The sequence below is a fragment of the Scomber japonicus genome, chromosome 9 (assembly GCF_027409825.1).
Source record: "Scomber japonicus isolate fScoJap1 chromosome 9, fScoJap1.pri, whole genome shotgun sequence".
Lineage (NCBI taxonomy): Eukaryota > Metazoa > Chordata > Actinopteri > Scombriformes > Scombridae > Scomber > Scomber japonicus.
This window is the reverse complement of record NC_070586.1, coordinates 11545063-11563199: the sequence shown is the minus strand read 5'-3', so window position 1 is coordinate 11563199 and position 18137 is coordinate 11545063. Positions and strand designations below refer to the sequence as shown.

At 38.3% G+C, this 18137-nt stretch overlaps 2 protein-coding genes across 2 annotated transcripts; one reads left to right on the top strand and one right to left on the bottom strand.

Moving 5' to 3' along the window:
• Nucleotides 1–1596: 1596 nt before the first annotated feature.
• vsig10 (V-set and immunoglobulin domain containing 10) lies at nt 1597–10674 on the bottom strand. The gene is made up of 9 exons (XM_053325486.1): nt 10623–10674; nt 10205–10522; nt 8215–8520; nt 6224–6514; nt 3923–4207; nt 3502–3615; nt 3250–3262; nt 1964–2106; nt 1597–1872 (listed from the first exon to the last, which is right to left on the bottom strand). The coding sequence occupies exons 1-9, from the start codon at nt 10672–10674 to the stop codon at nt 1757–1759; spliced, it is 1638 nt and encodes a 545-aa protein (XP_053181461.1). The 3' UTR covers nt 1597–1756.
• A 3626-nt stretch (nt 10675–14300) lies between these two features.
• Nucleotides 14301–16680, top strand: pebp1 (phosphatidylethanolamine binding protein 1). Its single transcript, XM_053324664.1, has 4 exons — nt 14301–14553; nt 14867–14976; nt 15845–15945; nt 16214–16680. The coding sequence occupies exons 1-4, from the start codon at nt 14419–14421 to the stop codon at nt 16429–16431; spliced, it is 564 nt and encodes a 187-aa protein (XP_053180639.1). The 5' UTR covers nt 14301–14418; the 3' UTR covers nt 16432–16680.
• Nucleotides 16681–18137: the final 1457 nt, after the last annotated feature.

The window sequence follows — 18137 nt, the reverse complement described above, 5'->3', positions numbered from 1 at the left end:
TCTGATAAATAGGAGGGACTAAGACCTTAGGAGCTTCATAAACCAATAAAAGGATCTTAAAACAGAAAACATGGCCGCCATCAACCACAATATCTTTCCAATGGGCTGAATTGGTGTGCATGTTCTGGGAGCGAGTACTAACCCAAAATTTAAAGTGCCCTACTAATTGGGGCAAATGGGTGCAGCACACCACATGCTTGTTTATAACTCAAAATGCCTTTGAGCGATTCTAATGAAACTTAGAGGAGTCATTGTGCACCTTCTCATAAACACACACACTGAGATTTGTTCACTTGTGATGAAAGAGAGACAAATGGCGCAACTTTGAGTGCACAGTCATTTAAATGCTGTTTGCATTGCAACAACCAAACAAGTATGTGCTTGGTCTCACTGCTTTGAACAGAATTAAACTAGCTGAAGTGATTTTCCTTGGCTTTGTAAATCCTGAAATGATGCTTGCGGCTTTAATTTTGACTTATTGAGCTCAAAAAGGTTTGAAGGTTTTAACAAATTGTCCCTTGCAGCTATATTTTTTTTAAACTTAGATTTTAATCTTGCATATTTGCTGTCTTTTTGTGTGTTTTAAGTGTCTTTGTTTTCACTGAAAAGTGGAATATAAATTTAATTTATGATTTCATTATCAAAAGATTTTATAAATATTGTAAGGGTGCAGCCACATCTACACACCTCTCCAGCTCCTCCGATCCTCCTCTGCCAACCAGCTCTTCATCCCATCTGCCAACTTAACTACCATGGGGTCAAAAGCTTTCAGCCGATCTGCCCCCCCTGCCTTTGGATCTCTCTCCCACCTGACATTCACACTTCAGACTCTGTCTCCACCTTTAAATCCCGCCTGAAAACGCACCTATTCAGAGTGGCATACTCTGTCTCACACTGACTATGCAATCTTCATTCTTGTTTATTTATTGTACTAATATATGACTAAGTCACATTCATATTTATTCTTTATCCTTGCACTAAATGTCACCTGATTTATATTGTGTGATGTACTGTTGTTGTGTTATATGTGCCTTGTAAGGTGTCCTTGAGTGCTTTGAAAGGCGCCTTTAAATAAAATGCATTATTATTATAATTATTATAATAAGAACATGTCATCCTGGCTTAAAATATTTAATTTGATATAAAAATCATCTACTTTTAATGAAGCATTGCTATTGAGTATAGACATGTTTTTACTTTTAAGATACTTGAGGGGGATTTTAAAGAAAAATATTCAGGTTATACAGATTAACAATGTTCTTTACTAGAATGACTGAAAAATCACTCCACCATTCATTTGTCTTCTTAGTGGGCTTCATGTGCTTCCAAGAACATGTGAAAACTGGTTTTACCTCGGCTACATCCTGCACAACATCAGATATGACGAGTGACAAACTGACTCCACCACATTTTTAGAATGGTTCCTGTCGACAGTCACACTCTGGACTGAGATAATCTGTATTCAGTGCAGGACGGAGAGACGTAACTAAAGGACAGGGAAGGAGGAAGTAATTATAGATGACCCAAGCCATTGTGACATTTTGTTTAAAGCAGTTTAATTTACAGCATGAACCGTAACATGTTTAAAATGCTGTACAAACAAACCATAGACATTAGATTACAAAAATTCACAACCTATTTAAAAAAATCATGTTTCTTTTTTGCATGTGTCTTCCACCAATTCTGTTCACATTCTCATTGGGAGTGAATTGTATTTACCATAAAATAAAACAATCGTCTATAAAACACCTAATACCTAAAATGTTACAAGGCTCTCCACCTGCTCTTCTGTCAGTTTGGTTTCTTCATGCTGCTGCTGCTGCTGCTGCTGCTGCGAACTCGTGTCAGTAGTTTCTGCATCCTCGTGATCACCTGACGAAAGAGGAGATTTTGACTTTAGCAAAAACATGTTAAATTTCATTCACAAAAAAAGCACATTGAAGCCTCTGTGATGGGATCGTACTTGATGGGATGCGGTGTATCTGGACCAGCGTTGTGTGCTGCCCGTTTGTTAACGGAGGAAGCCTCGGCACAGCGTCCTGAAACATCTGCTCATCGTCTGACTCCACCAGACTCAGCACGTCTCCTCTGTCATCCTCCACTTGTCTACAGAGGAGAAATATCATTATGTTAGAAAATATCAGGCAATCAGGCAATAATCATTTTATTTTATGCTGTCACACATCGTCAAATATTTGTCGTTTGATGCATTTCAGGTATTATTTTGTGCTGTATCTGCTAATATTAAAGCGGTTTTGAGGAACAGACAAAATTAAAATGTACCCTGTGGAGTTTTTGAGTACTCATCATAGCACTATCAAGAAATAGTAAGAGTGGGTCCCTGTTTTGTTTGAGTCTTTTTGTACGCTCACACATTTGTAAAGCCATACTAGGGATGATGGATGATGTGCAAAGAAAATGTAGTGATGCGCCAAGAAAAGGCAAAGAAGGAAATGAAGACTGCAAGCTGGATGTTTATTTAAGTTTCAAGTTCCTCCAAAAGTCTGCTCTGCAAATGTTTCACGAGGAAAGAAAATCATTTAACAAGTTTATCATTCCTCAAAGATACATAAACAACTCCATAGGGTACCTTCAAGTAAAGTTAACTGCCAGCTTCCTCACTAAATGAGACTGAATTTTAAAACTAATTATTATCCAACAATGACTTTCACAAAGGAAAAAAAAATGTTGTGTTGTGTTGAGTTTAATTGACAGTGAGATTTTAATGTCACTTTTGTTATTAGTTAGTACAAGACGGTAAAGCACATATTGATTTCTTGTATGCAAACAGCAACACATACTACATCAATAGTATGGACTGGGTGCAAGAAGTTTAGTTTAGTTTATTTGGATCCCCATTAGCTGTTACCCAGGCAACAGCTACTCTTCTTGGGGTCCAGAAGTACTTCATAATGGCTTCCTACATTTCCCAGAATGCATTGAACAACTAGAAAAGGTGTATAAAATTGTCTAGTATCAAGTATCATTGTAAGAGTGATGGAGTAAAAAGAAAAAAAAAAAAGCAAAGAGCGCTTCTCATTGTCTATTCAGGCTAAAACCTGAGTAGAAACTTTTCCTATTCCTGCTTCACCTGTGATGGATTTCTCAGGAATGATTGGTGAACACAGGTGCCAAATAGTGAGACACAGAGGAGCTATAAACTACTTAAAGTAACCAAGTAGAATAAAATAAATCAAAATGAACCCTGAGTTTAAAATAAGCATGTATAAGTAAATATGAGATACTCACCCAAATCCACCTCCTGCAATAAAGATATGAACAGAAATTGTGAAATCAATATTGGTGTATATTTATGATTCAGGCTTTTGTGATTGACATTTCTCACATCCAGTGTTGCAGATGCAGTACATGAATGTTTAACATGCGTAAAAGTGATCATATCCTTCTTAAACACATGAGGGAAAGTGGGGCAGAGTCATTAGCTGCATGCATGTGTGACTACTATGCTTTGTGTTGGGAAGATAAACTCAATATACAAACCCAGGCAAATCCGGTGTCGGCTGGAGTAAACCGTTTTAGCTATGATGATGGCTGATCCCACGATGACAGCGGCTATGAAGACACCGATGATCGCTCCTGTGTAGGCCGAGGAGGCTGTCGAGACAAAACGAGAGGACGGGAGAAGATTGTGAAGCAGTAAAAAGGGAGACGCGGCAGGTTTATCAGCATTCCAGAGGTGGAGCCGACACCTGCAGTAACTGGCTTCTTATTTAAGTCTGTGTCTCTAAAAAAAACTGCATGTTCATCTCACTGTGTTCACCTCTGATGTTAAAGTTGTCATTGTTTATATAATTTCTTTCACTCTCTCTAATCACTGTTTTCCTGTACATATGACCATCTTAAAGTCAGTTTCTGTGTATCTATATGCACACTGAACCACTTCCTGTCATCCCAGACTCACTCTTCACAGTGAGGTAGACTTCCAGCTCTCGGACATCGAGGGGGTTCTCGCTGCGGCAGAAGTAGGGGCCTTCGTCGTCCTTGCTGACGTTGAGTATGGTCAGCTTCCACGTGTATCCTTCTTGAGACAGGAGGTACTTCGATCCGGGCATGATTTCGTCTTGCTGGAGCCCTTTCCTCCATGTGGTGTTTGAAGAAGGGACTGACCTCTCATCAGTGCAGGTTAGAGTTACACTGCTTGCCTCCAGAGCTGTGACCAGCGGGTCGCCTTCAGGGAACGGACGCCCTGGGAGACAGAGACAAACACTCAAATTAGCTCAGATTGGACACATTTAGATCGTCTCTCAGTACATTTAATTGCTTCGAAGAATAGTTTGCCACTTTGGAAAATGTGCCTATCGGCTGTCTTAGCCAGAATAAGATGAGAAGATTGATGAGAAGAAGATAGTTTAGCTTAGCATAAAGACTGGAAACAGGGAAAAGCTTCATGTAGCAGAATATATGTACTTCCCAAAATGTCAATCTAATCATTTAAATCAGTTATCAATCAATAATGTCAAACAATCTCTGGATCCTGCTTCTTTTCTCTATTTATTATAATTATAAAATGAATAGGTATATTTGGTTTTGGGCAGAAAAAAACAAGAAAGCTGAAGATGTTACCTGTAGCTCTCGGGAAAATCAAAATAATCATTAATTTAAACCCTAGCTCATGAGAATACTTGTCATATTAGAGTGTTAGGGTTAGGGTTAGGGTCAGTGGTGTGGTGTTTTATGGCTGTCGTGTTTATCCTTGAACTTTCTGCTGAAGTTTGAGTTTCTGGGTTTTTACTGTCAACTAGCTGGTTTTTCAACTAAATCTTGCCGCTACTACAACAAGAAAACACAAAATCTACACTTTTTACATTTCAGAAGAGCTAAGAACCATTCAGCAGACTGTGGTGAGAACTTAAAAAGTGTAAAGTTTCAGAAAAGGTACACATGTGTTATATTAATAAATAAAAAGTAGAATGTCTATATAATTCCTTCAGAGATTAGACAGGTAGAGTCTGGATCTGGTTTGATAAAGACACACCCTGCGGTCAACAGTTTATTGGTGATAAGGTTAAACAAAGCTACATAGGAATCTTTTCCGTCATCTCATTGTCGGAGCAATGCAGTCCTGTGACCTTTACACTGCTGAGTGACTCACTAACATAACCTGCATTAACACACCAGCCTTGTTACTAGCTGTGTCTCACTGACTGTGTTTATATGCACGGAAATACTTCAAATCTAATGTAAACTTATTATAGGAGCATTCATTATGAGAGTTAAACAACTTCTAAACAATGTAATCTTAATGATGTAACAATGACACTGAAAGGCACCATGATAATGATATGAACAGGATGGTAATTTCAGCCACACTACTGTAGTGAAATACTGTTGTTTTAACATACAGGATACATTCCTCAGCATCAGTTAACCTGTCAATCAATTAATTATCCTGGGTGGTGATTCTCATATCACTATCGCTGACAATTATTATCAACATTGATCAATTAGCCATCAATAAAACATTGTAATAACAGTTAAACGGGGGAAATGCCCATCACTATATCCTACAGCACATTCAAACAATATTAGACGCATTGTTTATTTTCCCAAAACCAGAAAATTGAAATATACTGTCACTTAAGACCAAGAAAGGCAACAAATACTCACCTTAAAGAAGCTTGAACCATCAATTGTTTTGCATTTTTTGTAATTAACATAATAATAGCTGCCGATAAATGTTCTTATTATGTGAATTGTCTGATAATTGAGTAATTGTTGCAGCTTTTACCACTCAAAGTGTTTATAATATAAACAGAATAGATCACATGCAATATGACTGGAGTTAGAGATCGGGTGTGGACGAGTGTCTAGGGGCGTAGGCACATTTGATCAGTCACTATAATATGTGTGAACAAGGATTAAGCAATGTTTTCTTACTAGTGCAAAATACAGTCAGAAACCTGAGTGCTGATCATGTGCAGTTAAGAGTATATGTATATAAGACTGAAACCAGGATATGAAAGCTTGGACAAATACAACATGTTTTTGCAATTTGGGTGAAAGCCCTTTAAACTGTCTTATAATTACTAAACTAAAATCAATTTAATGCAACAAATACTGAGAGCAAGTCAATTATGTCAAATCTCAATCTTAAAGGCTCTCAGAGAAGCTCAGTGGCGTCTCATGTGGAAAGTACATCAAATATTCAGTAGTTGCACATCTCAGGATTGTTAAGAGGCCCATTTCACCATAACACACTTACGGAGGGTGAAATCACACTCCTTCACATCTCCTGCATGGATCGCCGGGTGCTGCGCCATGCACCTCACCATCTGGCCGTCGAACATCTGGGAGCGGTTCAACGTCACCGACAGGCTGTCCGCCGTCTCTGTAGCATAAATGTGTCCTTTCCATTGACCTCCCTGCACACCCTCGCCTTCATCCCAGCGCAGTGTCGGGGTGGGATACACCCCAAACCAGGAGCAGTTGAACACAATGTGATAGGGGTCCTGTGCTGTCACCCACATACACTGAGGGTGCCTGTCTGAGGCATCTAGTCAGGATGTAAAAAGATGTAAAATGAGAGGAGAAGAAGAATTAGCTCAGCATCTCTGTGTTATGACTTTATGATGACATTATTTAAATATTGAAGCCTTTTTAGGGACATCATGCAAAGAGGGAAATAGCTCATTTGAGTCTGACAAATTAAGGAACCACATTAGTGCAAACTTTTCAAAAGTTAAATGAAAAGTTTGTTGAATGATCTGATCCCCATCAATGCTTCCCTTTTAAATTAGCTGACCATCTGTCTGTAAACTTTGCTTCTACCTCTGTCTCTAAGTATGTCTCATATATATTAAATATGTTCATCTTTAAATTCTCTTATAAAAATGTAATATAGAAAAGAGACTCACTAATATATCCATTACTAAAACTCATAACACATAACTCTTGAGTCAAGAGGCCTGGTATGACTTGTACTCCAGTCAAGTACTTTTTTCTTTACATAGCATTACATAGCATTTTAATTTGACTTTTATCTGTACAGCATTCAACACTTCAATCCTTCAACTCTTGATTTGAGTGGAACAGAGGAGGGATCGCCCTTTTAGGATGGAGAGGTAAGCATAGATGTGAGAACAGAATAGAACTAAATAGCATCATTAGAGGAGGATTAGCTTTTTATTTCATGCCTTCTGTTTATGGTTTGGTTCATTTTGTTCAATTCAATAAGTAAAAAATCAAATGGTAAAATTTCTTTAAGAGGTAAAATGAAACACAAAATGATGGTTTGTATGTTGTGTTATGTTGTCATTTGCAGGTGTCGTCATTGTATGAAGTGTTAATTGTAACATCTTAACACATAAAACTACATGCACAATAACACTTTGGGGCTCCTTCCTGACCTACGCTTAATGGTGCAACTAATGATTATTTTCATTATTGAATAATCTGCAGAGTATTATCTCGATTAATTGAGTAATCACTTGGTCTATAAAACATCAGAAAAATCTGAATTACATTACAATGTTATCAGGTGTAGTGAAGTTACTCTCAGTTAAAACAAAGTAAAGCTACACATTTTCAAATTTTAGGAGCATTTTTGCTTGCAAACCGACTTAGTGCTATTCTGTTTGTGTGTGTGTGTGTGTGTGTGTGTGTGTGTGTGTGTGTGTGTGTGTGTGTGTGTGTGTGTGTGTGTGTGTGTGTGTGGCTTTACATGTGTTATAAATGCGCATTGTTTGTTGTTGAGTTTTGTTGCTTTATGACAGACAATAAAGTTATCTAATCTCAATATCTTATCTTAATAAAAATCGATTCTCAAAATAATTCATCTTCTGCCAATTGACAAATCAATTAAGTAAACTAATTGTTCCAGATGTTCCCTCTGTCTTCCCTAAAAAATGGTTATTTTTACAACAGAGGCCACATACATTAAGATTAAGATGAAATATGTTGTTCTGTGTTTAGTTGATAAGTCTGGCAAGTTTCCACTTGAGAAAAATTTTGCAAAATTATATTTAAAAAAGGGTTTTGTAGAGAAATACATTTATATTATTCTGACTAAGGTGTTGGTTTGGTATCCAGATTAAATCTCAGCTCTTTTGTTGAATAATTTGAAACTAAATGTTGCTTTGTATATTTTACTAATGACAGTATTTAATAAAAGCTGAGTCTTGATATTTGCAGCCCAATAAATGAGAATAACGGTACAAATAACAGGTTTCCATGTATTCTGTTAGCGGTACTTACAGTATACTAGCAGCTCTGTGCTCTTATTGACTCTCTGACCAGACACAGGGTTTTGGGCCAAGCAGCTGTAAACTCCCTGAGCGCTGGGCTGAATGTCTGTGATCTTGTAGTCCAGCCAGGATCCAGATGTGGAAACCAGCGAGTCGTTGCTGGACGAGGCTCGTCTGAAGGCCAAGGTCAGCTGCTGAGACGGGTAGGAGGAGCCCGAGCAGTTAAAGTTGACAGTCGAGCCCAGAATGGTGTAGAGCGTCCCATTGGGCAGGGCGGTGGCGGCACCGACGGATAATGTGACATTTTCTGGACCACCTGAAAGAAGTTTGTGCGGGGGATTAAAACAGTTTCAATCAATCCTATCACAGGAAAGTTTGTGATTGATACAAGGATGTTATGTTTCAGTTCTCGTATAGATCCCACAATTTAAAAAATGAACCAAATAAGCTGGTCTGAATTTTTGGGCAATGTGTATAAAATGACGCAGGAGACATACAGAATACTATCATCTGGTGGTTTAGGTTTGAATATTTCACTGTGTGGAACAAGTTGATATAAAACTTAAATATTGTGCTTCTGTCAAACAAAGTAGACCAAGATCATTTTTCCCATGAATAACACATCTCAGAGTTCCTCGTTTAAAACAGAAGCGGACGTAGAAATGAAAGTTCAACAGTAAGGATTTACAGTTTCTTGACTGCTGGTCTGTTTTGTATGTTACTTTCAGTTTTGGGAAGGTTTTTTTATGTGTGCTTGTTTGACATATTATAGACAAACAACTAATCGATAATTGAAAATGATATGAATTAGGAGCAGGCCTAATGTCCATTGTAGTTTCCTAAAGCCCAAGGCGACATCTTCACATTCACTTTTATCTGCTCCAAAACCCAAAAATATTACATTTATACAGTGATACAAAACAGTATTTTAATATGTAAAAATTATTTTAACAAGTCACTGATTTAGAGCTGCAACAAACAACAAACAATGAATCATTTTGTTTATAAGATGATGGGGGTGGTGAAAAATGTCGATCACTATTCCCCTAAACCTGCAGTGATCTCCTCAAATGTCTCATTTTGTTTTAGTTTACTGTCATTAACCGAAAAACTACACACACAAGAAGCTGTAGAGAATTTAGATTTTTTTTTCAATTATCAAAATACTGATTATCAAAATAGTTACCAATTAAGCTTATATGGTCTTCAATTAATCATTGCAGCTCTAAATCGATTATCAAAATCGCAGATAACTAATTATCTACAGCTCTGAACAATTAATTGAATAATTAACTGACAGATGAATCAATAATTAAATTAGGTTTTAGGGGTTTTTTTTAGACTATACAGCCAGTAAACAGCACCTTGTATATACAACTTCAATAAACACAGCAGGGAGACTACTGGCTGTCATATAAAATTTTTTAAAAAAAACAAAATAAATGTATATATCTTGTAAAGCTTACAGGTGTTTTACGTTTCCTTGTACTTATCCTTTACTTCCATGTGCAATCAAATAGAGGTGAAAGCATAAAAGTGATACATAAATCACATAATGACTCTGATATGATTGGTGTTCATAGAGGCACTACAGACAAAGACACCCTATTAACCTCATTGTAACCAATACAAACAGTCACCCATATCTTTAATAATACACTTCTTCATAATGGGAAACTCTGGAGCTCAAAGAGAAGGGGGGGGGGGGGGTGAGGAGAAATCTCAATAGGAATTAAAAGTTTTTGTTGATAAATTCATATATGGAAGAAATGGACAATGTGTCTTTTTGCCTTAAAAATATACAAAATATTTAGTTGCAGCTTTGCTTCAGTGCAGCTTTCAGTATCATCCATGTCACCATGAGAATGCAAGCCTGTCAGTCATGTTGAAAAACCAGTTTGTGTATTTAGTGAAAATGCTGCACAGTAAATTTTTGTGTTGTAGAAAGGCCCAGCTGCTCATCATCATCATCATACTTGGACTCATGAACGTTCACTTACTGACTACTTGGAGCAGGACCCGTCCATGAAAGGTGATGTTTCCTTGCATGGAGGAGTTACACAGGTAGCTGCCCTCATCTCCAGCTCTCACCCCCTGGATGTTCAGACTCCCATCATGCAGCACTATGAGGCGCTGCACGGCGGGTGGAGTTGGTGTTGGTGTTGGTGTTGAAGGTCCACCGCTGATGATGACTTCTCCTCCGTTCTTCATCCATGTCGTTAAAGACGGTGTTACGTTACCGGCAGTGTAACAAGGAAGTAGAGCGATATCACCCGGTGAGGCTGTCACGACCGTTTCAGTGGAGCCTGAAACTCCCGCTTTGACAAGAAAAGGAAGAGAAAAAATAAAACATGAAAGCAGAGTTTTTTGTTTCACACTCACCTGGCTCACCTGTAATAATAAAAAATAAAAGCTCACCTGTCGCGTATGACCACAGGTGTAGAAACGCTACAGTTGTGACTATCTTCATGATAACTTCCCAATTGGCTACATCTCCTTCTCCCAAAAAAAAAAAAGAAGAGAAAATGAACAAAAGGCTTCCAGTCCAAACCTGTCTGACTAGTTTACCTGCTGTGTGAGACTGTCTGACACACACCTGGGCACAGTGGACACCAGTCCGCCCATCTTAAAGCACAGGTGAGCAGACTGACAGGACCTCACTTCAGTTTCTCTGCCGCAGTTTCGGCGGACGTGCTTTGTTTACTAGAGTATGCTGATCCGGAAACTTTGGCAAGAATAAACCACACCCTGACTTCACCTTCTTAAAGCGACAGTAACACCTTTAAGAAAAAAAAAAGAAAAAAAAAAGAAGCTGATTCATCATTGGTGTTTTCAATGAAATATGCAGGCCCAAATAATATTACATCATTATAATACAGTATTAGGACAGTTGTTAAAGTACACTATAATAATATATCTGGAACACTGGTGTTATAAGTAGAATTGTATACTAGTTTCTCCCATATATGGACTGATTTGTTTAATTTTGTTGAATAGATTGGAACAGGTTCAAGATGAAGTTCAAAGTTCATTCTTGACTGTGGAAACAAAGAAACAATGTCTACACAAGGTCGTTTTAGGAGCCGTGCCAGGGTTTTCAGTCATATGACATGATTTTCATCAGTAGTTGGATTTTGTTGCGAAGAAACACGAGAGCTGCGTGGTGAAATATACAAAAAAAAAAAAAAAAAAAAGTTCGACATTGTATTTCCAGAGCTTTCCGCCACATTTGATGACCTTCCTCTGTAGATGGAATTACTCTGTCACCTTTGCGATGGTTTCCAATACTTTAATATATATATGTGATAATATTTAATTATATATAATGTATAATAGATCCAAAATATAATACAACACATTAATGTACAGCCTTGATATAAAGTACAAGTGATTGATATAGGTCTGCATATCGGTACTCGATACCTATACTGACCAAAATAAGTCGATATCAAATAGTATCGAAACGTCTCCCATTAAACGATACCTGCAGTCAATCCTTTTTGCACCCAGAGCTAGACAATATTACTATTGTATGGACTTGCTCACAGCCAAACCAACACAAGCCCTCTTTGATTTAGTGCGACATGTGATTGGCCCACTGCCACAGCAGCTACACCCCGTCTGTGGTGGTGAAGTCTTGGTGAATTTGAATTAGCGCACTTAGCAGTTCAGCAGCCAAGTTGCCGCCTAAACGCTATAATCAATCAAACCATTTAGATGTGGAGGAGTGGTTGTATTTTATGCAATTTAATGCTTGTATTCACATTATGGGTATCGATTGAAGTACTCAATTGGTATCGGTATCACTTTAAGGGTACTTGGATTGGTAGTGGTATTGTAATTTTTTTTAAATGACGCCAAGTCCTAGTGATTTGTAGTAAATTGGTTAAATCTCTTCAGGCTTTAACTTATTACATTACAACTAAAATATCAGCTTGTGTCGTTAGTTGAGGATATCAGAGACAGTATTCTTTTGCAGTCCAGTAGACTTTTATTAATCACTAAAGTGTATATATACAAGCTCCTTGACCTCTGCATCAAGTGAGGAGCACTTTGAACAGCTCACACAAACATTTTATATTTCCAGCCTCCACCCAACACAACCGTCAGCACCAGCAGTCACACGTCTCTGTCTGCTGACCCCGGTTTCCTGCAAGATAATCAATAACTCTTACAGACAAGGTCTCATGTCGGTCCTGTACAGCTTCCGGTTCTTACATTTAGTTCCCTTTTTTTTCCAGCAATCACTTCTAAAAATCAGGGTCACCATGTATCACGCACTTAAGATAACCTTTTCCATTTCTTCTTTCCTAACAGACGAGACGCTCATTTCGTCTACACAGACAAGACACAAGACATTTTACTTAGATTAATGTTACAGTATGTCTAGGTAAGGTCAAGAGTGCATCCATGCTCTTTTAAAGGCAGAAATTACAAGTTAAATATACTTCCACACTGGATTAATGATCATCAAAGTATTAATACAGTAATATAGTACTGGTGAATGAAGATATCTATTGTATGAAGCTGTAAATGTATGGCACAGTCGGATGTTTCTGTGGTAATTTTGGATTTGGATTATGGCACAAAGGAATTATTCAATATTGTGTGTATTGGTTTAACATACAGACGTGTGTTTTTTGTAGTCTAATAAAAAATATCCTCATAAAATAGATTATAATAAGTACTCTAGATAGTCAAGTCAAATGGAATAGATGCTGAACTAGTGAATGTAATTTAGACATTACAAGATTACAACATTATGTAATAACTAAACAGCTGTTTTTTACTAAACTGGGTATTTTAGCTGTGAGTTTGGGGATGAACTCACTCTCTCACCACTTTTAATCTGTGTCTCTTCTGCAACATAACACTCCAATTCAACACTTTAGGAAAAAAACACTCATATAATGTCAATCAATAGCACACAATCTTATCAGATCTGTGTTTTGTGGTTGTTTTGAGGTTTGTGGCATGCAAATCTGAACCACAGTCATAAATGACATAATAGGCACCATTCACACAGGCTACTACAATGTGTGCTATAAACTACTACACTGCACTACACTGATAACCACAGACCCAATCAGATAGGAATTCTACTGCATCTTAATAAGAAGGAGAAACAAGTAGATAATATTTCAATGTATAAAGCCAATTAGACATTTCTCCCAGAGCCTATTTACTAAAAATGGGACATCTGGAAACAGAAAGTGTGTTAATGGAGCATGAGAGTCAGAGGAGTTACGACAAACCACAAACCTAGCCTGCTGCCTGTTCTATATGTGATGTTCATTCAGAGTGCTAAACACAAAAACATGAATTTGGAATAAGGTTCAGTTAGTTAAGTATCCACTTATCATTGGTCTAATGTGAACATGTGTCATTAATGTGGTAAAACTGCTCAAATATGGTAATTATCCAGTAAATGTGAATCTACATGAAGACAATCAGGTGGGTCAATGATACAACAGATAATTAACTTTTTAAAAAATGAGATTATCATCTATTTTAGATACTTTAAGGTTTACAAATAGAAATATTTTTGTTCCAGATGATATAACAGTGGTGGAAAGAGAGGATTTACCAAGGCTGGATTAGTACCCTCAGGGGCCCCTGGGTACTGAAATTCATGCTTATTTTACAAGTTGATCATTTGCCTTACACTCTTGTTGATACAACCTAACCACAGTGTATTGTGGGCTGCTAACCAATCCTCATTTGCCTTTCAAATGGACAAATAAAACAGTCAATCATGACACTTTTATTTTATTCCGATTGGATAATACTTCTGTTTGTAATCTTGTAACTCCATTGTTCCGACAGTGAGGATAATTATCAACATCAAAAGAATGGGTCAAGCCTTGTGTCATATAAAAGTACACTTTTATTTCTACCATTATGGAGGACCCCTTTTTGCACAAGAGCATTTGTGCAGATTCCCTGTATGGTGCAATTAACACAAGTGTGCTGTCTAAATTTATGGCGACATCCTGATCCATACTCCACACCAGTCGGTGGCGGTAGCGCACCAACTCGCTATTTTGCGACTCTCCAATAATCCGTCAAAGAAGACGCAGCTAAACACGCACATTTTCCAGGAGTTCTCGCATCTTCTGACTGTACGTGAACGCATCACTTCTGACTGTTTGTCTCTGTGTATACGCACTCAGTCAGCACCGCCTGCAGCTCAAAGCAGTCCTTCACAGCCAACATGCCCGTAGATTTGAGCCAGTGGACCGGGCCTCTCGCCCTGCAGGAGGTCGAGGACAAGCCTGCCAAGCCTCTGACTGTTAAATACGGCTCTGTGGAGATTGACGAACTGGGAAAAGTGCTCACACCGACACAGGTTAGTCAGCTAACGAGGAGTAGCCGACTCTGCAAACTCTGCAAACTCTGCATCGTTTCTAAATGAAGAGCGGCACTATGCCCCATGCTTACACACATTTATCTCATTTATCTGCTTTATCATTCATTATTTGGCTTCAGCCTGCTTTCCAACAATAAATTAGGTTGCATACATAACGCACCCCACCACCCCCAAGCCATGTCTGCAGCTGAATTAGATGGAGAACAGCGCCCTCTAATAGGGGGGAAATGGGGTGAAAGTGGAGCCAAAAGTTATGAATTCAGCAGGTTTTTATTATTAAATCTTCTTCCAGGTGCAGAATCGACCCACTACTGTGGAGTGGGATGGATGTGACCCTGGTAAACTGTACACCCTGGCTCTGACTGACCCTGATGCTCCCAGCAGGAAAGACCCAAAATTCAGGTGAGAGGAGTGGGCACCTCCTGTTTGACATTTGAATAAAGTTCATTTAAAATTTAGGAGATACAGGGAGACAATAGTTAATGAGTCAAATTAATTTTTAAATCCTTTTACTTAGATTTTGTTGGAGTTATAGGAGATTTAAGATGTTACACCAACATGTTCTGACCTGATTGGGAGTTTCCAATATTTCTTTCAGTTTCAATGTTTATTTCCGTAACCACAAAACATTGCGGTTTATGATGGACGATGCAACCAGTCTTTACCCAAAAATAATGAGTTAGTCATATCAAGTGGATATCATTTACAGTCTCTTAGCATCAAATTCTCTCTTTGTGTTTCCCTGTTGAGCTGTGGTGGAAGTATAATAACAAAAATATGTACTTTGGCACTTAAAAGACTGTAATGTTGACAGATATCTACTTGATTTGACTGATTTGGACACTGAAGCTTCATATTATCTTCAGATAAACTGAATTGACTGTGGATTTTCTCCACTTGTAGTTTATTATGGAGGGAGGGATCCTCTAATGGCCAGTATGAACAGGAGGAATGAATCTACGGTTTTCCTCAGCTAGACAAAACATAACTGCATTTTTAGAGACCAGGAGGGTTTGTAGGCTTGTGGTCACAGGGATACTGGACCTGCCCCAGAACCGCCATCATAATGGATGACTGCACTTTTTAACAGTGTGTGTATTTAAAGGGGGATTTTCCATCTCAGTTGTTCCTGTGAGCACAACATCAATGCTAAAAGTGAAATAGAGGAAGCTCTTGTTCTCTGTTTGAATTGAATGAATTGGATTTTGCACATTTTAACTTCTTCTAAACATCAGATTTATACTCACATGCTTTTTGTATGTCACTAAAGGGAGTGGCATCATTTCCTGGTGGTCAACATGAAAGGAAAAGACGTCTCCTCTGGCTGCGTCATGTCAGACTATGTCGGCTCTGGTCCTCCAAAAGGCACAGGTAAGACCAGCGCTTATTGGTCAGATGTGTTGAGTGCAGAAGCAAGAATATAAATACAGATACAAGTTCCTGAAGAAGTTTCTCTGGCCAGACACTCAGGCCTGCATGTTTTTCACAGTTGTCTTCATACTTAAATTGATGAAAATGTGTGTATTTGTGAGACTACATGCAGTTTGTCTATTTGAACTTAAACTATCCACTAAATAGTTAAATTGAACATATGTATTTTTTCCAATGGTGATGACAATTTGTCTTTTGTCCCCTGCAGGTCTCCACAGGTACGTGTGGCTGGTGTACGAGCAGCCGAGCAGTCTGTGCTGCTCTGAGGCCACCCTCACCAACTGCTGCGGAGACGGCCGCGGCATGTTCAAGATCAAAAGCTTCAGGCAGAAATACAAGCTGGAGGCCCCGGTGGCCGGGACCTGCTACCAGGCAGAGTGGGACGACTACGTCCCCAAACTGTACGAGCAGCTGGCTGGAAAATAAAAGAAGCAAAGACACGACTTAGAAGCATTTAGCACTAGGGATTCCCACACAGGCTTTCGATTTGTAGGATATTCCCTGCAAGAGGCAAAACAAACCCCCAACAGTAACAAAGCATTTTTATTTTTTTGTAATTGTGCCTCTGAATAGTATTTTCTTCCCATTGTTGCCTTTGCTTGTTACCCACGCTCTAACAGAAATAACATCTCCTCTCAATGACGTCATCTGCACAATAAATCTGCTCAACACTGAGACGGTTGTGTTCTCTTTTTTTTTGGAAATGTTTTCTGATCTTTTTAAAGGTTTACGAGGCAACTTGACCCTCTGTGACATTTTAAACCCGTACTTAAATGATCCTATATGTGAGGAAGAATTTGAGAAAACAAGGTTATTCAGCAGATGGAGATCTAAACACCAGGCAGGGAGGGGGGGTGGGGGCGGGGTAATTTTGGGAGGTGAATGAGTTGACAAAAAAGTACAACATAAGTTAATCAATGTTATAGACAAGGCAAGGCAGATTATTTATAAAGCACATTTCATACACAGGGGTAACTCAATGTGCTTTATATAAAAACAAACATTTAACAGTAGGACAACTAAAAACTAAATAAATTATACATTGTTATGACTATATTCCTGTTAAATTATGCAGTTAGTATGTATTGTAAAAGAGGGCTCCTGTAACTCACTCTGTTATTGAGTGTAGCCTAAATTAAATGTTAATTTAGTCTGGAATGTAGTTCTTGCCTCCCCAAAAGCTCCTTGCATTGTGTAGTCATTTTCAGTAACTATCGGGTCACCAGTCAGTACTGTAGCAGGAAAATGCAACACTGATATATACCTTTTAAATTAATATTACAACCTTAAACAATTGCTTATTTACACATCCAGCAGCTACAGTGCAACAGTTGTTTTATTTTGGTAATCTTTTAATTTATTTGCTAAATGCTCCATAATCTTCACTAGTGATAATCACTATAAACAATATTACTGTCATCTGAAAATCAGTTTATACCACTGATATGGTGATAATATAATAGCATGATAATGCAAGAGGGGTGGGGGTTGGGATTGGAGAGTGGGTGCTATGTTTATGGAAAAACACAGACTGCCATTCTGGGTTGGGACAGAGTTATTTACCTAATTTCTGCAGTCTCCACTCAGGACATGCACAGTGAGGAATGGAGGACACTACACACTTAGCCAATGTGACATGAATAGCCTCTTAGCTGCTAATGCAAAATGTGGAAATATGAAGTTCATGTCCATGTATCATACGATTAGTCGATATATAGACATGATGATGCTGATAATTACGTTATTGCATGATAAGTTGATAACATAATTATTGTGTGAGGCCTAGTTTGGTGTTGAGCTTGTAGCATACAGTGTTTTTTTAAAGAGCTTTTTGACTGAGAACAGTGAAAGCAAACCAGAACAGATAGGTGTTAGCTGAAAGATGCTAAAATGCTCATAACAACACTGCACAAGTGAACTGAAGGGTCAGGTGATAATGCTCTGAGGGTTTGTTCCTTTAAGTGACACATTTCACATCACATCCATCTAATGTTGCCCTCAAATCAACCCTCCTTGTATAACTAGGCCCTGAACTTTATTATGAAAATATTGATTGTATCTACAACCATCTAACAACCTTGATTCAGACGTCCTTGGACAACCAGGACCTGAACTGCTTTAACCCTTTCCAC